We start from the raw sequence: 24,776 nt of genomic DNA, 5'->3' as shown, positions 1-24,776 counted from the left end.
CACACATTCCCAGCACGGACTTCAATGTCCAGACAAAACACGGGACATCATGTTTCTGTTTCTCCATGTCGCCGGGTTACGGCGATTCTCCCGACTTCTGGCTATGCGGGTGCAGAGATCTCCGGAGAGACGCGGACCGGCTCAAGATGCCTTACGTTATATACTACATCGCCGAGACATGCGCTGTTTGAGCTGTTACGTACAACATGATATCTACCTTGTCGGCCTGTAAAACGAGAAGACGATCAATCGGGTGCTTCAAAACATGATATGACCCCACCAGTATTTCGATTAGGGAAGCCGTTGATAATCAACAGTTGGCATAACTGTAATCGTGTTATGCATCAGATATGAGGTATAAGCTAGCAAATAGAATCTGCGAGAATCCCACGTTGAGAGGTGATCTGATAGTCTGAACTCGATAAACAACCTTGCTTGACATGTACTTATTATGCTCTACAACCCAACCGTCACCACAGATTCCTCAGACCACTTACATCTCGGTCAATTATATCATGACAGGCCACTCCTTGACTTTTGTTCCCTTGAAGACCTGGTAGCATTGTATTTAACCGCCGAGTTCAATCCCGGACCGTCAACCCACTCGATCAAGAAAACTACTACTCTTCCACGGCTGAGCATTATAATTCTCGCACCAAGTCTTTACTCGCAAAGTCTCAATCACATCAATCGCGACATTTCACCATGACATATGCAACGAAATGATTCATCAAATATGTAAAAAACGAGGCCAGCAATTGTTTTGTGTTTTCTTATGACCATCCTAAACAAAACTCCTTTATCTTTTTACCATCCCAGATCATTTTACTTTATTCATACATGCCGTTTCTCTAAGATCTCTGAAGATCAAAGTGGAAAGAGCGGATAATTGAATCCGTATCGTCAATAGCGAGAGGACGCACATCAGCCAGGTCCTTGATCTTGGCAGTACTGTCGAGTGTGTCAGTAAATAATTTCCCCAAGGGTTGGCGAGCTGTCAAACTTACACTTGCTTGATCTGATCATCAGTCATGTTCAATCCGAGCTGCTCAACACGACTCTTGATGGCGTTCCAGCCAGTCAATCTAGAAGCGAAGTGAACATATCGGGACATGCCGAAATCAGCAGGGTCGATGATCTCGTATGTGCTGGGCTGGTTGAGGATAGCCTTGGCGTGGATACCGGCCTTGTGGGTAAAGGCACAGAAACCGGTGATGTAGTTGTTGAAGGGGACATTAATCTCGACAGCCTCGGCGACGAGATCCTCAATCTCCTTGAGCTTGTGGAGCTTGTATCGAGAGGTGACGTAGTCGTGGCTGTTGACAATCATACGGGCCAAGAGACCTCCGAGAGGGGTGATACCGTTGCGCTCGCCGATTCCGAGGACTGAGGTGTCGATGTGGGTGGCTCCGGCCTCGAGGGCAGCGTGGGCGTTGGCAATGGCACAGCCAGTGTCGTTGTGGACTGTTTATGTCAGTTTCTATCATATCACACCGTTCGTTGGGAGTCTTACAATGGCACTCGATGTCGCAGCCGACAACACCACGGAGAGTTCGGACAAGGTCGTAGACCTGGCGAGGAGAAGCGCAGCCGACTGTGTCAGCGACACCAACACGGTGAACACCCTCCTTGTCAACAGCCTGGTAAAGGCTGAGAAGGTCGACAAGGTCACTCTGTTATTTGCGTTAGCTACCAATTTCCCCCAATTGGGAGTACAGGGAACATACTCGGAAAGAGTCCTCAGAAGAGAATCGGACCTCCTTGCCTTGGCTAAACGAACTGTCAGTACAGTGGTCTTTCAGGACTTTTGCAGTAAGACGACGAACCTCTTGATGTATCGGATGACCTCAATGGCAGACTCCTTGATGTAAGCCATGTCCTTTCCGTGAGAGTGCTCTCTCAGGTACTGAGAAGTACCAATAACAACATCGACACCTGGAAATAATCAGCTTCTGTCAAACAGCAATTAAGGCATTGGGATGATTACCGTCGACACCGGTCTCAACAGCGACCTTGGCATCTTCCATCTACGCTAGTGTTAATTTAGGCTCGAGCTGGCCAACGTCGCACGAGAACTTACTGTGCATCGCACGTCTAGTGTTCTGTTAGCAAATCGTTCACGACTCCATGTCTTTCGCAATTGAAGACTCACGAGTGAGGATCTTGGCCTTGAGGCCGAGCTTGCAGATCTCCTCACAGTCCTTGCGGGACTGGGGAGAGGCGAGAGGGCTGGTGAGCTCAATGTACTCGACACCAAAGTCAGAGAGAGCCTTGGCACTATAGAAATGTTAGGATATCGATCGCCGATGGGTAGATGGAGCGAATGGTCGTCGTACATCTTGATCTTGGTCTCTGTTGGGCACAATCATGTTAGTTGGCTACTTCTCAGCTTGTGATAGATACAGTGACGACATACCTGTGTCAAAGTAGGCATTGGCAAACTGCTCGCCCTCTCTCAAGGTGCTCTCAATGATCTTGAAGTTGTTGGTGTTTGAGAGAAAGTCGCCGACGGACTGGTAAGGCAGAGCAGCATTGTGGTGAGGCTTGTGGATGGTGGGAGCAGCCCCGTTCTCTGTGACCTCGACGTTGGACATGATGGGCAGTTTTGATGTTATGATATGATGGGAAAGGAAAGGAAATCTGGGGTATCTGGAAGAAGAAGGAGATTCCGAAGCTGAAGGATCAAAGGTAAGAGAATTGGGAAGTTGAAAAGTCAAAAGTTGGGGCCTTGTTGGGTTAAGTTATTTACCACGAGCAGAAGAGGCGGGCAATGACTTGGGGACGTGGATTTGGGCCTGGTTATTGGTTATTGGTGGGGGCGGGGAAGAAAAAAAGAAGAGAGGTACCTGTACCAATGCAGTATACTAATGGCTGAGCTCCGAATGGCGGAGGAGAGATGAAAAAGTTTCCATAAAGAGTGACGCACTTGAGCATTGGCACTATCAAATCATACGCCAAGCTGAGGGCAAACTTTGCTAGCACGGTACAAAGACCCTGACCGACCCTGACCCTGTGGCCGGGATTAGTCCGATTAGAGAGTGCGGCAGAAAGAGAATTTATGACAGTACTTGTGGTTAATTAGTATCAGGTATTTGCTGTTCAATTGGATCACTGAGTACAGAGTAGGTTGTCGAGTGAGACAAACGGCTTACTGCTGCTGCTGCTGCTGCTGCTGCTGCTGCTGCAAGACACATATGAACCACCAATTCTATTCTATAACAATTCAATGAAAACACTCTTCCACTGTGTATACTGTACTCCATTCCATATTTCCAAGCTATGACGAACTCAATTGCCCTTGAACATGTCTGATCAACAGTCTGAACATCTTTATTCTCCACTACCCTTGCCCCCTTGAATTCTTGAGTCAGACGCCGACTATCGGGCTCCATCGTCACTTACTCACAGGGGGGCCCTTGTTCTTTGCGGGGTTGGACTGCAATGTTCCGTATTCCCAATCCGTATTTGACAGAGCTTCTGTTTGTGTAGCTGCAGTAGCTGCATTTGCATCTGGTGTCGTGTGCTTGTTTGCTTTGTCTTGTCGCTGGGACTTTGCAATTTTCATTATGCGAGGCACAAAAAGCCAAGCCAGGAAAAGTCTAACCTGTACGCCACAACGGTATTATCTACAAGCTATTGGTTTCTTCGACGCACAAACGACGCCTAAATGCATCGATAGCCGTCTTATGTGAGAGTCGACTTTGGCTTGTGATACTCCCGTTACATCTTACGTAGGTATTGAACATCGATTGAGCTTGTATCAATAAAGCTAGCCGCCCAGGTGAATAGTTCGTCAAGCAGACACAGTCGCGAACAAATGTCAATTCATATCGTTCAAAACATCTACCGACCCGAAACTCCCAACGAGACACAAGTTGTTAATCTAAACATGGTCCGGAACCCAATTCCACAACGACAATAAAATGGAAGATGCCATGCCAGGCAGTTCTGCAAATAATATTGAGGCCTTGACCTCTCGCAAATCGCAGGGCTTGCAGTATATGAACAAAGTAAATCTCAACGCCGGTTTTACGTGATGGACTGAACCATCATCATAGACAATATAATCTGATACGATGCACCTGTAGCTGGCTCGACGCCGATTTGACGACGTTTCGAAGATATAATAAGTTTACTCGGAGGCAGAGTTGGTCAAGGAGAGGTATGCTGTCCAGGCAATACCGATTGTCGACACGAAAGGCTATAAAAACGTTAGCAATATATCAAAGGTGAGTTGCGCAAGCTCCACATACCAGTTGGAATTGAACAGGCATCAAACGGAAGTTGACAATCTGCACAGCAGGCCAGACAACATAGTTGGCCTTGAGAGTAGGAATGTACATGTCCCGAAGCTTGTTGGACACAGCGCGACGACCACCACCCTCGGCAATTGTCATGGTGGTGTAGAAAACAGCCAGACCGAACGGCGCAAAGATAAGCTGGTCGAAAGCAACGCGCTTCATGGCGGGGACGAAAGCGCTCGTCTTGGTAACGGGGAAGATACGCTCGAGGAATCGGAACCACTTGAACTGCACGGGGGCCATGCAGAAACCGTAGGCCATGAAGCGGGTGAGACGCTCAAAGTCAAAGGGTGGGGGAAGGCCGACCGAGTCGGGGATCAGGTCGCGCTCGTAGAAGGGGTTCTTTCGATCGAGCTCGTGGATCTCAATGGCGACGCCGTCGTTCTTCTTGAGGCCACCGGGTTGGCGGATAGCTCGTTCGCGGATGGCGGTGATGGACTGGGCGACTGTGTCTGCGACGCCTCCGAGGATGGCGTTGGTGACCATCATGGTCATGACTGCGGGTGTTTGTTAGCCATGATGTTGCTCTGATCAACAAGGGCTGTTGGAAAAGGTGACGTACGTGGTCGTTCATCGTAGTAAGAGTTGAATCTAGCAGTAAGTCTAGCGATGAAAGCCATTTCGATTAAAAAGACAATAGTATGCAGTAGAGGCTATCACGAGAAAGATGTCGTCAGCGTTTGGGCCTAACAGCACAAAAGAGGAAACAGAGCCGCAAAGAGTCGAAAGGAAATAAAAAGGAAGTAAAAGTGCGCAACATGTGTATGTAGTAGCAATGATGCCATCAAGGGAAAAAGAAAGTCAACAAGATAAAAGAGATTTGAAGCGATGACGATAGAGCTGGATACGTAGTTGGGGAAAATACTGGGGAAGCTAAAGTGGCGACTGATCATAGAGTTGGCAGCCCAGTAGAGATAGCGATGGGATCGGGACCATCAGGTAAAGACGGTAGAAAAAAACAGGACGCAAGATAGGGACTTACGATGCGACCGTAAATGTACTTTGAGTTGATGGAGCGGATAAACCGCCTCTGGGAGAGTTCCCACGTCATGTTGAGCTGATAAGAGATAATGTAAAGAGATAAAATAAAAAGAAGAGACGACGCGATGCGATCGAGAGGAGGTAATAGAGAAGGGGGGAATGAGTGGGAAAAGAACAGCTCAAAGGTAAGACGAGGCGAGAGGAATGACGGTAAAATGTGGAGGGCGCGTATCAGGTCTGTTCTGTTTCTGTTTGTTCAAGGGCGGGTTTTCTTTTCGTATAGAATATGACGACAGCTTTTCACGCACAGTTCGACTCGACTCGACTCGACTCGACTGGGACTCGTGGGGCTGTGACGACTTGGCGATGATTCAGGAGAAATAGACGAGACGGTATTAAGCGCTTCGCTTCTGCTGCTGCTATAAAACGGAACCGCGCAAACAGAAACAAACACAGTAAAAGAATGAGAAAAGGAAAAGAGAAAAAAAGGGAAACAGGAATCGGAGAGGATCTAAAGTGTCAAGTCATGCGACCCTACCTGTACCAACCTCTTATTGAAGGAAGAGAGGTATTCAGGTGTCAAAGAAACAGTGCACCGTTATTGCTGTTCAAACGGTGTCACATAAAGAGCACTTTGTTGCTGTTCTCCACGTTTCCCCTCTCATCTGACAGTCGACATTAAACACTGTATACCCGTAGTCTACGCCTCGTACAACAACTAATTTAACAATACTACGAGTATCAATTATTGGATTCTTCAACTGCCATACTTTTTATCTTTCTACTAGTCGAATTCTATTTCTGTAGCAATTTACACTTTTGCTGCCTCGAGCGTTCCCCCTGCTACTCTACAGTGGATCTCATCCTTCGAGGATCCCTGGACAAGCAAGAGCTTCCTTTACGGGCTCCCACCGGCTCCGAGGGTCCGTTCCATGATCTCTAACAGGAACAACACATAAACCAAAGACAGCCAAGACTCAAAACATACAGGTGTCCAAAAACAACATCACCGCGAATATGAAGGTAGCACTGTGTAGTCACAGACAGTCTCACTGCTCAAACCAACGGAACCAACCGCTCGCTGCACTGTTGTTGCCATTACGTTTCATCTTGAGGCGGTGCTACGCTGGGCACTGGGCGTTGGGCTGAGTTGACAAGGCGTATCGCCATCTTACTCTTGAAGCTTATTGAACCCCAGGTATTCCTTGTATGTAATACGATGATTTATTTGCCTTGACGTGTCGACCTATAAACATAGTAGGTACGTCTATGTTTTCTCTTGCTGATTCAGACACGTGGTATACATACCAGATATCAACGTTTCAGCCCAGGGTAGATATTGGACTGGCTTGATGATTGGCGACTTGATCAATGTTTCCAAATACAACGCTGCTCGGCTATATTCAAGCTACTGATTACTGGCTGCTCTGTGGACAATCCGTCGCTTCGGGTCAAGTTCAAAACTCAGGGTCCAGCGCTGATGCCGTCTTAATCCCGCTCATCGATCACTCTACCTTACAAGTCACACCTCGTTCAATACCTACTAGGGGCGAAAGACAAGTCAATCTCTACTTTTATGATACGAAAGATCTAGTCCAAATGATATAAATTGTCTCGCTCCCTAGTTTCCGCTTTTGTGCTCTCAGCAGCCAGGCTTTCCAACTCCACAAGATGATGCTTCTTTTTATCACCCTCTACACACTTGAAGCTGTTGACACGGTATATGACGAAGCAACCGATCGGGTAAATTGGGTATAATACGAACTCGTGATCGGACCTTCATTCACCACAACTTCAAGCCGAGCATCCGGATCTGCTTTCATGCGCTTGAGGCATCGGTACGCGTCTTCCTCGTCTATATTTGATGAAGCATGCTTGTTTGCTGTTTTGACCGTTTTGAGATTGACTTTGGCCCCCGCGTCCAGCATCAGACGTACACATCTCAGCACGTTGTCTTTTTGCTTGTTATCCTCCTCGTATGCGATACAGTACTTGAAAGCCTCAGCCAGGATTTCTTCCCAGGGTGTCAATCGGACCAGAGTAAACCCGCTAGGTTTCGAAAACCTCATGTTTGGCTTTGCTCCTTTGTCAAGCAAGTGTTCAAGTATCCGCTTGCTGTTTGAATCGGACAAGCAGACAAGAGAGAGAAGGGAAACTTTGTTGTAGCCAAACCATTTACCTAGCATTCGCCCTGCCAGCAGACCCAACCCTTCCAACGCATTTCGCTTTGAAGTAGTCGTTGCGCGACGAGTGGCAACACAGCCTCCTGGCTTTGCTCTTGCCCTTACATACTCTGCCACTGACATTGACGTTGCCAGGCGCAGCATCTTCTCGCTAGAGCTATTTTTCATGACGGTGTAGCGATCAACATAAGCCAAGTGCTTTGCCCACGAGTCCGTCGCGGGTTTGTGCAATATGTGAGGTCTGGTGTCATTTACCAGTTGCCATATATCGTGAGGCACGACAGGGCTGACGCAGATTAGATGATCGAGCAATCGTACAACTTGCTTACTTGAATCGGGAGGTACCCTTGAGGCATAATCCAAACAAGAAATGAGACTTAAACTAAAATGACTCTTCTGAACATCTCTGGTCCTGGAGTTTGTGTTTGTCCAATTCACTGCACCCTTCGTCAAGGCAGCATACGCCGCCGCGACTCTGAGATTGGCATCGTACGGCTTTTTGAGATATCTCCGAAGCCTCCGTTGGGTTCTGCGACTGGACACAAACTCGTATACGGTCTTGTGCAGATAATCAACAGTGCCTCCAAAGTGCGAGCTGGAATAGCTCGCTGTTTTTACACTATTATTAATCTCGAGTAAACCTTTGCATCGGCTGTTGAGGCGACGACGAATGTCTTCTATCCGTTCCAATACCTCATGACGCGACACGGTGGTGAGATCTTCGTTAATGGCTCGGCCCATAAAGTCCACCTCGTCTGCGTACCAAAACAGCAGTGGCGAAGGCTGCGTTTCAAATGCCGCCATCAGCTTGAGTAGCTGGGCAGTATGCTCGCGGTATCCAGAATCGATATTCTCAAGTATCCTTTCGTACAGGTTCTTGATTTCTGCTGGAAGTAGACTAAGCCGCTTTTGCAGATCTTCAACACGATCGCCTGCTCCTATGCCTGCAAGGAGAGAAGCTACAACAATGGTAACCCACAAGAACACGCCACTAGACTTCTTGACGATGGATTCAACGAGTTCCGTGGCGACACGGGCTTGCCTTCGCTGCAAACTTTTGAACTGGGCATCGGCTTCAAACTTCGCAGAGACGTAATCCGAGATATCCTGGTGAGACAAGTCCTCCATCTTGAGCCTAGGACAGTCCCCAAAGGCTCCCTCAAACTCTACCCAAGGACGGCTTGAGATGCATATCTTGATGGGAGATTCCACGCATCTCTGCACGAGCGAAATGAGATCATGGCAGTTGCCTTCGAACTCGTCCAAGCCATCAATGAACATGGCAAGCTTGGCACGAGTACTAATGTAGGCAATTGCTTGTTGGAACATGTCTCCGAGCTCAATCTGACTGAAACCTTTTGGATCGAGGTTGAAGAGACACAGAGACTCCCATCGCAATGGAGCAACTATGGGAATGACTTCTGGGTGGGCGCGGAGGAGCTGCACAAGCAGTGTTCGGAAGAGACCCTCTTGAGAGCTTTGTAGCTTTGACCCAACCGCCCAAAAGTGAAAGGAGACAACCGTGAGCTTACCATCATTACCGGCCCATTGTTTTAGATGCTCCTCACACCTTCCATGAGGTAGAATCGCAATCTCTGAGCTCGTAGATCTTGTGGTCGATCCATTACTGCCATCTTGGTTCTGGCTGACAGGTTGAAGAAGATATCTCATTAAAGTGGACTTGCCCGATCCTGGTTTCCCGGTAATCCAGTAAAGTGTTTCGTCGGATACGAGCCAGTTTTTAAAGCCGGTAACATCTCCATCCTCAAAGACCCAACGGAAAGTGCCTTTGTGGGCATCTTTGATGGTCAATTCTCTCTCTTGCATAGTTTCGTAGCAGAGTCTCGAGATAAACAGTTGCTCCAGCTTGGTCCTCCTTTCATCAGATAGTTGGATGTCCGAAGCATCAGAGAGAAGCGGATATTCGCCATCCAAGTTGTATATATTTGCAACCAGATCGCCAATGAGCTCTGACTTGATCTTCTCATGGAGTTGAAGGCCGTCAGTCAAGCACTCAACTATCGAAGCTCCATAACCCAAATTTGAGTCGATTGGGGCCTCTGCCTTCTCTGTTGAGTTATTTGTGTTTGCCTTGCGGAGCTCTTGCAGTATTTGGTCCTGTTTCTCCGCGCTGTCTCGCGCGACTGATCTGTGACTGAGTGTGAGCTACGCCTTAGTCCGAGAGGGTAATAGAAACACTGCTCTCTGAGCTATGAGGTATAAAATATGAGTGTTCTTGTACATGGTACAAGCTGACTCAATAATATTGTTTTAGGCTCTCGGCGGGCATTGGCTTACCTGAGGTCGACTGTCATGTGAAAGGTCAAGTCCAGCTGTACTTCTCTCAGCCTTACTTCGAGAGTCTTGAGCTTCTCCTCCTTCCACAGTGTAAGCCAGGCTTTCTTCAAAGCACTCCTCCCCCGACCGATCTTATCCAGCGAATTGGTCATTTCCTCAGAAATCGCAACGCTTTTCTGCACCAGTGACTCTACCGCCTTGTTCGATCCCGGATCGGTGCTCTCTAGAGTGCGCTGTGCATCTCTAAAGTTGTCAGACGTTTTACGCAGGTCTTCGAGACTCATGAGAAAGTCGTGCTCGGATCTGCTGAGTTGCCAGGCAGTAGCAATGAAGCGGGTGCCAAAGTCGATCACCTGCAGAACGCTGGCTGCGACCCCAACAGCAGCAAACTCGGCCATTGCATAGATAAGTGACGGGATAGTTACTCAAAGAAAGATGCACTCATATCTCTGGGGGTAGGCGACGGCTTCTTGTACCTAGCGGCAAGCTTTCAGCTGTTTGCGCTGCAGCTGAGGAATCAGGCTGCAGAGGCATGTCCACACTTAACTATTCGTCGGGCAGTGCAGTATGTGGCGCACATGGTTGTAACCTCATGCCAGAGCTGATGTCCTAGCGTTGATATTGGAATCCATGATTGGAGGAGTAGGTCGGCTTATAACTGATGTGTTGTTTGATGTGCATTGCACTTTTCGGCACGAGGGAATCGTCATTCTGCCTCGGGGGTTGAAAAGTGCCGCCTTGTCCGGCGGGAAAGAACTCAATTGCCATTATTGCCGTTGCCAGCCAACAACCGCCGTTTTGAACAGCTCACATGAGCAGTGGCACATATTGGCCATCAGAAAGGGCATTGTTTGGTAAAACAATAGACATGCAACCTTTGAGTATTTCCTCATGCCAGTAAGTTAAGCTCTCCACCATGGCACTATCAGAGTACAGGAAACATACAACTAAAACAGCTACAACAGCTACGCCAGGTGGATGTATAAAGAAGACTAGACTGATTTATCGTCTGAAGCATTAGAAAAATATCATTACACGAGGGTATACTCCAACCAGGCCATCCCATAATAGACCAGATCTATAAACCAAAAGCCAACCAGCCAACCGACCAACCGTCCCAAATATTAATCGCGAACACGCTAAAGCTTACAAATCCTATTCCAAGTCTTCTTCGTGCTCCCACTTCCTCGTTCCCAACTTGCGCATCTTCTTGGGACTGCCGCTACCTACTACAGGTACGGACTTTGCCTTTTCACCACCAACACGCATGCGCTCCAGTTTGCGTCCCAGGTTCGTAACGCTATCGCCTCTGGTGTCGCCTCTTGGTTGCTTTGTGGTCGGGGGAGCAAAGTCTTCTCGCTCTTCGAGGGGCCTGCGCTTTGTAGGACTGCGGGAGGCCAATTCGCGCTTGAGGATACCGTTTTCGCGACGAAGTCTGTCAACCTCTTCTTCAAGATCTTCGATTAGAACGTTCTCTTTGTCACCATCCTCGTCCGCAGCCAGCCCACGCTCAAGCACTTCAATCTTGCGGTCCCAGTGCTCTTCGGTACGCTCCTGCTCAATGGACATTGAGTTCTTCCAGCGAGCCATTTCGAGAGCCAGGCGTTGCTCAAACTCGTTAGCGCATTCTTCGCGAATAGCTGCTTCGAGGTCCAACATGCGGTCTTCCATGGTCAAGAGATGAGCTTCAGCGGTGAATCGTGCTTCAGCTTGTCGGTCGACTTCTTCGCGCAATTGATCAGCCTCCTCGCTAAGTCGGGCAATCTCAAGTGCGGCAACTTCCATAGTCGCACGGTCATCGATGTTCATCTGAGGGGTGTAATTTCTATAAGATACATGGTGCGACGGCACTACTGGACGCAAATGGTTATGGTTGAGGGTTGGACTAATCGAACGATTTTGGGTCGGCGAGAGGATGGTGCTGGTAATGGAAGGGACGCGAGGCACTGCTACTTCACGGGCAAGAGCACTGTATCGAAGGATTTGCGATGTAGCGTTAAAGTCCCCCCTCGGGTCGGCGGTGACGATCATCACACCTCTTTGAGGGTTACGACGAGGAGCAAGAGGCTGTGAAGAAGAGGATGAAGGAAATGAGTTGGAGAAGAGGAGTTCAGTGAGCTTGCATTGCCTGAAAGGAACGATGTTGGGCTGTTGCATGTTAGCTGATGTTGAAGACTACTCCCGCCGTTACTAACCTTGCTAGAGCTTGCAGCTTCACTTTGCGTTTGGAGGCATTGGCCCAAGTACATCAGACTCTCGTTGATCTTGCCAGCCTCCGCAAGCGTGGCACCAGCCGTCTTCGCCTCGCGTGCTCTCTCGCTACCTGCCAGATCGACAATGGTAAACTTGCTTCCCCCCCAAGGTCCAGGTTTTCTACCCCGAGTTCGCTTCTTGACCTCAAATACAAAAAAGCCGTGGCTTCGACTCGAAACACTGTTACTACCGGTACCAGTAACTCGGCGCTCCTGTAGACCAGTCTCGACAACTGTCAATGCCTCTGTATAGTTCGAGCAGATAACCTTTCGCAGGCCCGCAACAACCTTTCGATCGGGTGATAATTCGGTTGATTTGAATAGCAAGGCACGGCGTCGCGGCTCCTTGGACGCAGCAGATTTGACAGCTGGTGTCAGGAGATCATATATACGGTCGTTGTGTACTTCATACATAGAGATGACAATAGCATACTCTGCTGAAGGGTCGCAGGGAACGTCGGTATTGCTGACGTCGGGTTGGTCGGGAAAGGTCGAAGGGCGCGCCGTCGCTCGTCGGGGGGGAGGAGGAGACATGATATTACGTTCGCCCTTTAAATCTTGTTTAGCAATATTCCTTACATGTGTGGCAGATCGGAGCGACATAAAGTGTCGTGTAACCCGCTTGGGCATGGCTGAGGTAGGGGAACAATTCATTGTGCTGGCAGACGCTGTGATTGACCCAAGGGGTTGTCTGTCGCGGCCAGGGGAACAATTCTATCGTTCACTGGGACGCGTTGTTCCACCCCCTTCGGTGACAAGCCGTACACTATTCTGACTTGGTGTGTAGTCTCCAGACAACGCGCTGGCGAGCTTCGAGACGTGTTGGGTTATGGGAGAGTTGGTGTAGGAAAGGGCTGATGTCGGGGGTCGTACAAGGCCTGGCGTGGCGGCTCGTGATGGCGCTCTGGACGCCACCGAGTCACGAAAGGATGGACTCAAGAAGTGCGACGCGATGGTCAGAGATGATTCAGCCCCATCACACTCCTGAAGAGAATCCTGCGCTGTAAAAATATCGTTTCCGTCGATCATGTTTTCGCCGATGGATCGAAAGAGCACGTCCATTGCAAGCTGGGTCATGCCGCGTTGGGATTTGCTGCCGAGGATCGTGTGTGTCTACAGTTATTAGCAACGTCTTTCTGGCGTAGACGTGAAGCTTACCTTGCCTGAGCCAGTGACTCCCAAGGTAGCAACAACCGCGTCGGTTCCCTCGCCACCTTCAGGAGCGAGAACGCCCTCGACAAAGGGAACGATCTCTGTACCGTGGAACACATCGAGTTGGCTGGCTTCTTCCTCGAATACCTGAGTGAACGCGAACTTCTCGATGGCTCGTCGACGATCGGTAGGGGGGTTTAGCACAACATGTGTCGATTTCGATTCGTCTTCGGGAGATTCAACTTCGAGGATGCGCTCTCCATCACCGTTTCGCAAGGGCGGCGGTCGTAGTCTCAGGTAAACCTCGAACAGGTAATGCGATGCTTTGCGTGAGGACTCCATGTCGCTATGATCGCTGCGATAGCTCAGAAGATTTCGCTAGGATGCAGGAACAAATGCAAAGCAGAACCAAACGTGGAGAAGACGAGACGAGAACTGTTTAGCCTGGTGGATTCATGGATTTGACGTTACAATCCTAGCGGGAGCGTGTTTACTCTATTTCGTTGGTCCGGTTGGGCTGGCAGGACAACGGGAATTATTTGTCGCTGATAAGATAAGATTAGATATCGATAAGCGCCATCCGCGCGGATGTGAGCACAGATCAACGACGGAAACATCTGAGTCCCCTCAAAAAAAAAAAAAAAGTTGAGAATGTGGAGATGATTTCCTCCAGCCTTCAATTCTTCACGGTCGCCTCAGGGACCAGGATCCAGGCCATTGAGTGGTGTCACTCAAAGTGGCACATCGTAAGATTCAGCATACCGACTACAACCCGCTTTGAAGAAGTTCCGAACGAAATCAAGATTTAGCTATCGGAAGCTTCCTGATCGAAGGACTATCTTTGGTGCAGTATCAAGTGAACTCAATACATAAGCCGGGATACATTGATTCACATGCAAGAAAAGTTGCCCAAGGTTTGAAGCTTCGTGGCAGCTGGGATGCGTGGCAGCAAAGAGTCATCATCAGCCTAGACTACGGCTACCAGGGTAGGCAAAGGGGTGTGTGAGTGTGACAGCGGGACAAACCAGCCAATGAAGGTTTCTCTAGAGCTGCTGATTTCTGGGGAGATGATTATCGATTGACTCATTGAGTTCTCTGTGTGTTCAGTTTGCAAAAGTGTCATCTTAATTTCAGGATCAGGGAGCTGTGCCGCATTGTTCTGCGACATGGCTAGTTCCTGGAGGTACACAGTCAATGCCGAGGTCAGGTTTGGTAAATCCGGAGCTCGACTCGAGAAGTCAGAAGAGAGAAAAGTTTGAGGATGATCCGCGAGAGGGGCGCCGTTTACTGGGCAATGACAGTCCTGCGCTACGAGGATATTCTGACTCTAAAAATTGGTCTGACGCTAAGAGCTACTGATGACGGCAGTGCCTTTTTTCACGAAGAGGGAGGGGGAATGAGGGGCTCTAGGTTTGGTCGAATTGCTGAGATGATGATAGCAGTGAATAAGACAGCATTGAATGGGTGCATTGGTAGAAGTACTGTGTACAGTAGAGACACTTTTTGTTTCGAACTGAACCCGGTTTAAAACACACAGGTGCTCTATGGAGTCTGGTGGGCATGGACATGAAGAAACAGCATCAATATTCTGTTCCAAGTCAAGCAACGGATATCTATAATATACCTAACGCCCAAAAGGTCATCGAAATCCAGGGACAAAGACGGCGCGTAATGTCATTGATCCATTAGCTTGCCCTGGTCAGAAATTTTCTGTTCCAATTGAATGGATATCTCGTTGCGTTGAGACTTTTGCCTACTGCGGGTTCTCGAGTAATTAGTTCTCGTCAACTCCGGTTGTCGCTTAAAAAATGAAGAAAAAAATGTTGGTCAAGCCATTCATATGAACCCCACCAGTGTCCGTGGCAACATCAACATGGGGACAAATTTTCTTATTCTTTTTCGGCCTTTCTTGCTCGCCTTTTTTTCGGCAGACGTCTAGTACCAGCGAGAAGTCCGACGACGATACTTCTCTGGACCTCGTCCGATAGATGCAAGCAGAAGCTCCTCTTTTTTCTTCTTTTCTGGGTCCCCCTTCTGCAAGTCTTGTCTGGTCTTTTGGCACTTGAGACTGGACCACTGACATAACCGCCTCAGTTTAGCTCACGACGCCCCCTGTTTGATGGTGGAGCTGTCGACTGCGGAGCTTCAAGATTTGAGAAATGCTTGGCTTCGGTTGGATGCAGCAAAACGAGGGGTCTTGATTTCTTGCTTGGCTATCCCGGCTCCAGCGTCTGTTCTACCGTGCCTGGATCAGGATGGGTCGCGATTGCGCGGCAAACCGAGGACATTCTCGTACGAGATGGGTCGTTGCAGTTGGTCTTGTGCCTGTATAGGTTGGTTCCTGAAAAGAAGGCAACACTGTTTATCGGCCTTACACTTATGTAGGTTCAGATAAAGATAGTCACGATGCAAAGCCACCCTACACTTTATTCGTTTAACAGTAGCTAGGATGTGTCTTCTACATAGGTAAAACGCCTACCAAGCGACTGCACTGCTCTGGTATCCAATATTATTTCTTGCATCTCCCTAGTCGTACATTAGATTGACGTCCCATGCTCATGCTCATCAGTGTCGTGCTTTCGTTCCGGGGTTTGACTGGTCCCCTAATTCGGACTTTGCTCGCCTCACGGACCAGGAGATATGGGGCATCTGGTTTTGAGGTTACTGGAGATTCATCAATTGGGCTCAAAGCCCGAGCCATTGTGAGACCTATTCGCAGCGCTTACTTGTCTCTGGGATACTGGTTTGATAGCATACATAATACTACAGACTTGCTCACCCACAATCAATTTTGCACGTAGAATGTCATGATAGATACCACAGAATAGTCTCCTTGCATATTGTCTCAGTCAACACATCGGTGCTTCTCAATATATACTCGTCCATGGTTGGGTTTCTACCTGATGGCTCCAAGTAGCGGTGACGGTTAATGGCCACCCCAACGTAGACTAGCGTATCGTGTACCTTCCTTCCTCCCGCACTCACGCCTCCCCCCGGTAAGATCCACTGTCCACTCCACTAACCAACGCCCACTGGGGCTGCCTCGAGATACTTTGCCCAATCAGGTTTGACCCCACTTCGAGTGCGCAAAAAATTTGGCATTGGATATTTCTGTCCTCCTCTCCCCTCGCTTCCTTTTTCAACACCAACAGCCCAATTCAAAACCTCAGACAACGAAGTCGACATTCTTACAATCACCCAGAACAATCCATACCAAGAACTAAGTCGAGTAACCATGCCTTCGGCCGTCGCTGAGCTGTAAACGCCCACTGCGGGCCGTGGCTGTCCTCCCTGTCGCGGCTCGCAGTCCAGCAGTTCTTCGAGTTAACCAGTCAATCTTCTCTCGACACAGTTCTTTACAGGCTTTCCCGCTCTTGTAGCTGAATGCTTCACCGAGAGTCTGTCTCTGAAACCAAACATTCTACGATTTGCCTGATTTAAAGGGCTCTTGATACAACCTGTTGACACAATATATCCCGACACACCACTCAACCCTCCTACCCTTATCTGATATTCTAACACAAGATATACTTGTTGTCCCTGAATACTTGTTCAAAAGAATAAGCTATTAAATATTTTCAATTACCATCCTATCACTGTTGCAGTTTGCCGAGCACTGAAGACTATTCTTGAGTTGACTCCATCTGACAGTACTAAACTAAGAACAAGCTCTCCAAGAAATCGTTCCACGATAATTTGGAAAGAAAACACATACAGTATTCCGAATCACATCAGAACCATGTCTCGCAATATCAAGCGCAAGTTTGCGGTCCCGGCCAAGACCAAGACCGCCAACCGTCGCCGCCGGGTGTCTGACACTCCCTCCACCTCCTCGTTAGATCTTTCCGACGATGGCGGATACTCTGCGGTTGAAGACATCAGCGACTCGTCTGACGACGATGAAGATGATGTAGCTGCGGCCGAGGAGGAGAATATTTTTGAGGAGGCCCTTCCCCCGACCCCTCAGCCAGCTCCTCGGCCGCAACCAACCATTGAGGAGGATGACGACGACGAAGAGGAGGAAAACGACGACGACGACGATGAGCAAGAAGGCTTGGACATCGATGAAGACGACGATGCTGGCAGCTGGGGAGGCATCGTCTCAGATGTTGAGGACCAACCCGATGTCTACCAAGATGCAAACATCTTTGGCACGGATAACCCTGTTGAGCGTCACGTCCACTTCGACGTACCCTCAAGCGATTCCGACGACACCGATACCGACGATGAGATCGGGGGTTTCTTTCCTGACATCTTCGTTGCTCAAAATACACTCGACCCATCATTCCGCCGAGAGATCGAGAACGACCCTGATGAGTCTTCTGGCTCTGGATCCTTCTGGGACTTCAACAACCAATACGAAGAGCAAGAGCAGGAGTCAGATGCTGAGGAAATTTTCCGCCAGATTGACGAGACCCCCCTTGCCACTCCAATGGCTTCCCAGCCCGCCACTGCTGTTACAACTCCCGTACCCTTCTTTGAGGAGCCAACCGAGTTGGACGGTTACGAGAGTAAGTTTTACAGCGCGATTTCACTGGTCATTACTAACATTTTCAGCCGATGGAGACACTACCGAAGAGGACGAGCCCGAGCCTCCAGTCCGAAGAAAGAGTCGACGTCCTTCCCACCCTATGAGCGACATCTCCGACTCAGAAGCCGATAGCCCTGTCAAGGCAGAGCGTGGCCAGCCCCGATTGGGACGTTACAACTTGGACCGCTCAGACAAGAAGCCTATTGCTGTTCTCAACCCCGTCACTGGGAAAATGATGATCTTTACTCCTCATCGCCGACACCAACTGGATCTCTCTCCCGAACAGTTCAACTTCCCCTGGACAACGGAGGGACCTGAGTCGCCTATTATGAGCCACTCCGCCAACCTCATGCTTAGCGCTATGTTCTCCGCCAACTCTTTCGGCGATTTCTTCAATACAGCCCAGGTCATGGGTCCTGCTGAGGCCTTTTTCCCTTTCCCCTCAGAACCCAACACCGCCGACGAAAGTTCGACTGCACCTAGTTTGCAGGATGAGGATGAAGAAGACGAGGAACTTAACCTGGACCTCAACGACTTTATCGCCTGGGAGGAGAACGACTCTTCTGGCGAAGAGGAGGGTGGTGACAACTGGGATCCCGCCTCAACTCCAGCTAGACCCACTACTGCCAACAGCGAGAAGGAGGTCCTCGGTCATCTCAGACCTGAGAACGTCGGAGCATTCCGTCGTAACCAAATTAACCAGCAGCTCATCCTGAGCAACCAAGCCACTCAGGACTCGCTAGCTTTCAGCGGTCCATACAACTATACTGCACTTAAGGGTCTCAAATCGGACCGTTTTGACACCGCTGCTATCCCCCTGACACCCGCTCGCCGTCACAAGAGACAAATGAGCGATGCCACACGCAGCCCCCTTGAGCAAGTGTCTGCTAAACGCAAGGCACCCACCGAGGCTGGCGACAGCCACAAGAGGCACAGAAGCATATCTGATGTGAACTATCTACAAATCTGATGCAGTGCACTCGCCCCCCAAAAACGTACGAGGACGGCATAGTTACTACTATCCCTGGCCTCGACACTACCTTCTTTTTACAACTTTTCCTTACTTGATTTCATTCGGGTTAACACGACCCATGTCTACAGCGTGCTTGGGAGCGTAGAGCCCCTCCCCCAAGGGACCGGGCGGATTTCCTTTGGAGATGATACCCACCAGCTTCAGCCTGGCCGAAAAGCCGGGTGAGCATATCGGAGGATCAGCGACTCACCTCTCTGGTACTTGGAAACAGAGAGAGCGACGTCCAGGCATCAAAAGAGAAGGTTGATGTCACTAATGTTTTGATGGTGTTGATGATGGAAACGGATAAAAGTTTTTTCTCATGCACTTTCTTTTCTTTACTGGTGTTTCCGTCCATGGGTCTAGAGGTAGACAAAAGCCGCAGCGACCAATTTCATTTACTGTTCAAATGATTTATCGACTTGCTTTGTTAATGTCGAATGTTGTGGGTGTGACTGTCTAAATTTCCGACATGGGCTAGAACTCACACTGCCGTCTTGCGGGTGATGGAACAGGGGAGTCTCTGTTTGCTCAGTCAAATGCTCTTTGGCTGCATGTATCGCACATATTCAAGTTGCACCGATTGTTAGCACTTCGGCCGCATACTTGTTTGCCTTTTTCCATTTGATTGACTCATAAATCCTGTTGCTAGGGCATGTTTGTGTGGTGGTAGGTCACAGTCAGACTGGCCGAGAGTCACACAAGTATCAGCGCTTGGCAGCACGACATACCATGCAAGGGTCAGTACAGGCTAAGATGAGTCACAATCGTTGTTTGAAATATTGTATGTTTCCAGTCAAACGTTATCTAGCATTACCTTTACCTGCCCGCGATCCGCCAGACAACGGCGATCTGGATGTTTGGTATGTATCTGGCAGGTCACCAGGCTAACGACGTCTCACAAGAAAGTCGAAATGATGGATTGAGTCATAGTCCAACACCCAAATCTTTCTGTAAGCTGTACATGTCGCAGTCACTTGTTGAGATGTCAGGCAAATGTCCTCTGTATGTGTCCAACATTTGATCCTAGGATGGCCCCCGAACTGCCAACCACTGCAATAGTATTACCTTGATCACGGAAGTGGTTTCGATCTAATTCGTCGAGTTTGACAGTAGTAGTCTCAGCGTTATAGAAACATAGCAGTCCCCTCTAACGTCGAGTCACATGAGAAACAGTGTCAAGGCAGATACGATGAAGCGCAGGGCGTTGCAACGGCAGGTACAGAGTACCTGAGCAGCAAATCGGCGCGACCCACCTGCTGGAATCCGTCTAAGATGATAGGCTGGAGACCAGACCTGATCTGGACCTTGCGCAACTGAGGACATAGGCCTTGTCTAAAATGTTGCCCACATTGTTCTCAATGTGAGTTCTCTTGAACCATTTGAGATTGCCATAATCCTCAATATCGAAATGGTCATAGGCACAGTCCTAACAAGCCTGTTCAGCGCATACATCGGCCAGTTTCTGGTCCCGATTAGAGCTGCCCATGGGTTCCGTAACTTGGGTGGTCTGGATCATTGGGCCCAGGACGCACGCCAACAAGGCCCAAAGCAATGTACTTTATGAAGTAGGTCGATGGGGAGAGGTACATAACAGGATACTGACAGACGAACGCAAGGTGCCATCTAGAATGGATCACTGCCAGGGAGGCGTCTGTCAACAGTGGGTCATATCAGCCAGCTAAAAGAGAAAAACAGTAAGGCCTCGATGGCTGTTGTTGAAACAGTTTTCTCATATCCAATATCCATCAAAAGGCAAAAAGAACAGCATCACCCATGACAGGTATGCAAAACTTAAAGTAAGCTGCACCCAGGACTCGAACTTGGAACCTTTGCCACCGGAAAGCAACGCGCTAACCATTGCGCCAGCGCAGCGACTTTTATCAAGCTTGCTCAGAATAGTGTCTTATATTGCGTGAAATCTGAAAGACTAAGAATAACATTGATCTCAGATGGTGCGGTAAGAACCTGACATTGAATAATGATTTGAGATCCTACTCCATCTAACGATTAACATTGTTAATGTCTTAGTGTCGGGTCATAGCTCTGGCTTTGTTGGCATGCGACGCTGAGCTGTTGTCGTCGTAGTGTAGGGTAATGTGATGACAATGGAATATTCCACTACCGATACTGTCACCACGCAATCGGATCTTTGTTCGTGGTTTCTTGGTATTATTATAATGTAGGTAATACATCTGATTAAATACTTTTCAGGTCTATTAGTATACTGGAGGCGTAGTGGGCTAGATCCACAGATCGATAGCCCTGATGAACGATCAGCGAGTGTTCCAAGCTTGTAACATTACCAAGTTTCCAAATCAGGATATCGCCCAGCTTTAGAGACCAATGCTAGATGATTGTTCCAAAGTCTACCAAGGAGAAGCAGTTCTCTCCATAATAATGATTGAATCGCTTGTACCAAAATTAGTAATTTGTCGAAACAACGACTCCAGTGTGCTGTTCCTTGCAACTGCAACAGCGCAGTCCAATATCATGAGTATCGCTAACCATTCGCTGTGCTGGACTAGGTTAACTGTCTCCAGTCTCTTCACTTCAGGTACGTGCACATATAAAACTCCTCGATTATAAGTAGGTATCTAATACATATAAATTGAAATGGTCTTCTATCTCTTGTCACTTTCTCCTTGTGTTTAGAAGAGAATATGTTGCAGTAAGCACTGCACTATTCTTGTTATTTAGCCAATAGCTTGGAACTATTTGAGGGTATCTGAGTTCATGAGGCATAGCGATTCCAACTGATCAGACACTACAACGCCACGTATCGGAATCATGAGTTGGGGGGCGTGGAATAAATGACCTTGAAACGCCAGATCGAACGAAGTCGAGTGAGCTTCTCATTTCTTCATCACCTTGCATCCCCGTTATTTAAGCATATCGCTCTGCTGCGGGTTGAGGTTGAGTCGTAGTCGCTGCCTCCTTGCCATTTCCAGGAGCGTTCTGCGGTGGCGACCAGGTCTGCATGGGAAAGCCTTGTCCCTGAGGAGCTGCGTAGTACTGAGGCATCTGTTGGAAACCCTGTGTTCCGGGTCCCCAGTAAGGAGGACCACCCCATACCACGACGGGCTTCCTCAAAGCAGCGTTTCGCTTTTGTGTATCGATACAAGCACCGACGAAGAGAACAAACTGCCAGAGCCAGAGAAGACAGGTGAATACTGACAGTGCGACAAAAAGCGATTGCTTGCTGGCAACACCTTCGCTGCTCGTACAAACATATCGCCTCTCTTTACGGTTGTACTCACAATCCTCATCAAGGTAGTCGAAGGAGGTGTAGTAAGCGCTGAAAGTACTCTCCAGACCACCAACGATAGCAGCACCGAGCCAGATGAACAGATGGATGGCGACGTGGGCACCAGGATGAATACCAGCCTTCCACTTACGTCCGAAGCGAGTGAGAAGCTCTGCAATATCCCAGATTATGGCCATGACGAACTTGTCAATGTTAGTATATGAATCGTCAAGATAGAAGTTAAAGTCATACCAGAGGGCAAGCACCAACCGCCACCAAGCCGAGGGTCTCAACGTTCTTCAAAGCACCCGTGAGAGCCAAACCAACAATGCATGTAACAATGTCGATACCGTGAAGCGCCAACTTGGTGATCATCCAACCCTTGGCCTCTTGGACTCGAGGAGGGGTCCATTGTGGTGGAATAGGTGGCTGCTGCTGCTGTTGTTGCGGGTAGGGCGCAAAGGCAGGACCGTAGCTTCGAGGATCCTGCTGGAATCCGGCCTGTTGCTGCTGCGATTGTTGTTGCTGGTCGAATGTCTGAGCTGGGTGTTGGGCATTCGGAGGGAAAGCAGGGTTAGGTGATGTCGGCGGCGCGTTGTCCGTTTGAGAAGAGGCTTCGGGTGCCATCTCGAAATGTATTTGTTTACTCAATGTTGTTTAGATCGAGATCGAATTATTTCTGATGTGAGGAATTATCACTCGTTGATGTGTGTCGTGGTTACCACTCTTCCCTTGGGTGTCTGGAAACCTCACACGACGCGAGGTAATTGTCGTATAAGCAAGCGAGCGGATTGTTTTTTGCTTTGTATAGTTGTATAGTACAAAATGAATGAAAAAGAGACAAAGCGAAAAAGAATACAACAGAAAGGTAGTAAGTACAAATGAGCGAACGAATGACTGGGTGACGGAAGAACCAAATAGGAAATAGGAAAAAAGAGGTCCTTCGCACAATGCGACGGGTAGTAAAAGAAACTTATAGTTACTAATAAGCTAGTTGCTCGCCTACTCGCTTTACTAAAAGCCAAGCGATGAAACCCCCCAGGCAGGCGACATTGATCAAAAGCAACCGACGACATGACATTGCTTTACCCTTGCAGGGGCTGAAAACAGTGTTAGTCCATGCGTTTCATTGGTCTCATGGACGCGGTAGCGTGATGGATGGAGTCTTTAATCCCGGAGTGTTGATCTAAGGGGTACACGAGACACGCCTAAGCGCTGTTTGCATGAGGCAAAGCAGCTTTTCTAGTCAATCGAGAACTTGCCCAGCCTGGACTGCACCTTGTGTGGGCAGTGTTGCAAGTTGTTTCTCATACGAAGGCCCAAATGCCGTACAGCCATGATCCTGGTTGTTGTTGGTTTGGCAGGTGTTGCATCCCTTTTCCCAAAAAGGAGCTGAGATATGAAACATGGATCGACTCAGGAACTCGCGAAAGGCTGCAAAGCCACTGCCGGAGATAAAGACCAACCAAATTCCTTCTGGAATAGAACTCGCTAAAGAGAAGTAAAAGACCTTGAAAATTTCCATTAATCCTTGGCGGCCGCCGTTGAGATTCCTTTGTGACGATGATACCTTTAGCCCCTTTTGGTATCGGTCCATATGCCGCTGAGATTAGTCCAGGGGACGTGAAAGGGAAATCGCCGAGTTGCAAGAAACCGATTTCATAAGGCTACAGCCTAAACGCCATTGATCTCAGCCAACCAAGAATGACTCATGTGTTTCAACCAACACAAGTTCTGGTAGCGCTCTCACTAGACCTCTCAGGTTGCCACTACTCTGCGCTCGACACCTAATAAGACTGGTAAAGGCTGCCAAGCCGGCGACCGGCCTACCGATATTGTTGTCACTTCGTCTCTGCCGACTTGGCACCACAATTTATCACGCTTTGATCCTTCATCTCTGTCCTGGTCGGAAATCACAAACACGTGCTTTTGCAACAATCCTTGCAACGGGTATCAATCGACACTGACGACACTGGGTGACGCTTCGCTTTTGTACAAAATATTTGAATGTTGTCCGCCATATATATATCCCATGAAATTCTCCATCTTTCGTGTCAAACGTTCTATTCTCGCTGCAGAACGACCAAAAGACCCATGATACCCAGCATCACCGTCTTCAACCAAGGGTACTCTGACAAGAGAATTGTCACGTAGCCGACAAAGGGGATGTAACCGACAACACTGCCAATAATGTCCTTGCGCACCAAATAGTCCTGGTTCTTAGCGTAGAGCTCCGTATCGTCAGAGAGGTTGTTGTCGCCCTTTGTGAGAAGCTGTGCCTTGTCGCTGCGCGCCGTTAGCCATTATATCATTTGTTGGGTATTGTAAACGCACCCCTTTCCAAACTTGCGTACAACTCGGTGCACAATGGGAATGTCCTTGTCCTTGACGTTATAAACCACCACTTCGCCCACATCGGTCTCGGCCATCAGGTTTCGGTTCCATAGGAAGAGAAGATCGCCTCGTTGAAAGGCAGGCTCCATTGAGCCAGAGAGAACGACGACGATCGGTGACGGTGAATCGCTGATAACGGAGAGACCCTTCCACATCTGCGACGACGTTAGCATGCGTCCCATGCATCAGAGAGGACACGAGTTTGTACCATAAAGGCCGTGGACAGGATGAGTGCGAAGTTCATGACCTGCGCAGCAGCCTGCCGCGGGTTTCCAAGACTTGACAGCATCGTGACTGGTGTATAGCAATGGCGTGACTTGGAGCGATGATGTTGGAGAGCTTGATAATTCCACGATGCAGCTGATGGAGGATTCGCGCTGAGGACATGTGGCTCATGGGAGCTCGACAAGCTCGGGCCACCTATG

At 48.8% G+C, this 24,776-nt stretch overlaps 8 protein-coding genes and 1 non-coding gene across 9 annotated transcripts; 1 reads left to right on the top strand and 8 right to left on the bottom strand.

Annotated features, from left to right (window-relative positions):
• Positions 1-762: 762 nt before the first annotated feature.
• On the bottom strand, positions 763-3,565 carry FGSG_03993 (homocitrate synthase; the record flags this gene model as incomplete). The annotated part of the gene is made up of 14 exons (XM_011323363.1): positions 763-951; positions 1,008-1,464; positions 1,514-1,673; positions 1,728-1,770; positions 1,827-1,935; positions 1,988-2,027; positions 2,081-2,094; positions 2,153-2,277; positions 2,337-2,352; positions 2,417-2,674; positions 2,750-2,795; positions 2,866-3,067; positions 3,153-3,208; positions 3,407-3,565. The coding sequence occupies 14 exons, from the start codon at positions 3,563-3,565 to the stop codon at positions 852-854; spliced, it is 1,785 nt and encodes a 594-aa protein (XP_011321665.1). The 3' UTR covers positions 763-851.
• FGSG_03994 (uncharacterized protein) lies at positions 1,646-5,747 on the bottom strand. The gene is made up of 4 exons (XM_011323362.1): positions 5,284-5,747; positions 4,864-4,954; positions 4,254-4,798; positions 1,646-4,201 (listed from the first exon to the last, which is right to left on the bottom strand). Exons 1-4 carry the CDS (start codon positions 5,350-5,352, stop codon positions 4,133-4,135), a joined length of 774 nt encoding a protein of 257 aa, XP_011321664.1. The 5' UTR covers positions 5,353-5,747; the 3' UTR covers positions 1,646-4,132.
• Positions 5,748-7,101: 1,354 nt separating this feature from the next.
• Positions 7,102-10,161, bottom strand: FGSG_03995 (uncharacterized protein; the record flags this gene model as incomplete). Its single annotated transcript, XM_011323361.1, has 5 exons — positions 7,102-7,137; positions 7,220-7,622; positions 7,929-8,084; positions 8,229-9,614; positions 9,764-10,161. 5 exons carry the CDS (start codon positions 10,159-10,161, stop codon positions 7,102-7,104), a joined length of 2,379 nt encoding a protein of 792 aa, XP_011321663.1.
• A 757-nt stretch (positions 10,162-10,918) lies between these two features.
• On the bottom strand, positions 10,919-13,509 carry FGSG_03996 (uncharacterized protein; the record flags this gene model as incomplete). The annotated part of the gene is made up of 4 exons (XM_011323360.1): positions 10,919-11,911; positions 11,959-12,564; positions 12,781-13,128; positions 13,174-13,509. The coding sequence occupies 4 exons, from the start codon at positions 13,507-13,509 to the stop codon at positions 10,919-10,921; spliced, it is 2,283 nt and encodes a 760-aa protein (XP_011321662.1).
• Positions 13,510-15,417: 1,908 nt separating this feature from the next.
• On the bottom strand, positions 15,418-15,868 carry FGSG_12333 (uncharacterized protein; the record flags this gene model as incomplete). Its single annotated transcript, XM_011323359.1, has 2 exons — positions 15,418-15,591; positions 15,704-15,868. The coding sequence occupies 2 exons, from the start codon at positions 15,866-15,868 to the stop codon at positions 15,418-15,420; spliced, it is 339 nt and encodes a 112-aa protein (XP_011321661.1).
• Positions 15,869-16,906: 1,038 nt separating this feature from the next.
• Positions 16,907-18,668, top strand: FGSG_03997 (uncharacterized protein; the record flags this gene model as incomplete). The annotated part of the gene is made up of 2 exons (XM_011323358.1): positions 16,907-17,678; positions 17,725-18,668. 2 exons carry the CDS (start codon positions 16,907-16,909, stop codon positions 18,666-18,668), a joined length of 1,716 nt encoding a protein of 571 aa, XP_011321660.1.
• A 1,844-nt stretch (positions 18,669-20,512) lies between these two features.
• On the bottom strand, positions 20,513-20,585 carry FGSG_20573. The gene has a single exon. It is a non-coding gene; the product is annotated as a tRNA-Arg (tRNA).
• A 1,011-nt stretch (positions 20,586-21,596) lies between these two features.
• FGSG_03998 (uncharacterized protein) lies at positions 21,597-22,584 on the bottom strand (the record flags this gene model as incomplete). The annotated part of the gene is made up of 2 exons (XM_011323357.1): positions 21,597-22,160; positions 22,210-22,584. The coding sequence occupies 2 exons, from the start codon at positions 22,582-22,584 to the stop codon at positions 21,597-21,599; spliced, it is 939 nt and encodes a 312-aa protein (XP_011321659.1).
• A 1,403-nt stretch (positions 22,585-23,987) lies between these two features.
• FGSG_03999 (signal peptidase complex catalytic subunit SEC11) lies at positions 23,988-24,678 on the bottom strand. Its single transcript, XM_011323356.1, has 3 exons — positions 24,560-24,678; positions 24,292-24,506; positions 23,988-24,243 (listed from the first exon to the last, which is right to left on the bottom strand). Exons 1-3 carry the CDS (start codon positions 24,638-24,640, stop codon positions 24,021-24,023), a joined length of 519 nt encoding a protein of 172 aa, XP_011321658.1. The 5' UTR covers positions 24,641-24,678; the 3' UTR covers positions 23,988-24,020.
• Positions 24,679-24,776: the final 98 nt, after the last annotated feature.

Source organism: Fusarium graminearum, chromosome 2, assembly GCF_000240135.3.
Source record: "Fusarium graminearum PH-1 chromosome 2, whole genome shotgun sequence".
Classification (NCBI taxonomy): domain Eukaryota; kingdom Fungi; phylum Ascomycota; class Sordariomycetes; order Hypocreales; family Nectriaceae; genus Fusarium; species Fusarium graminearum.
This window is presented reverse-complemented; position numbering and strand designations above follow the sequence as displayed.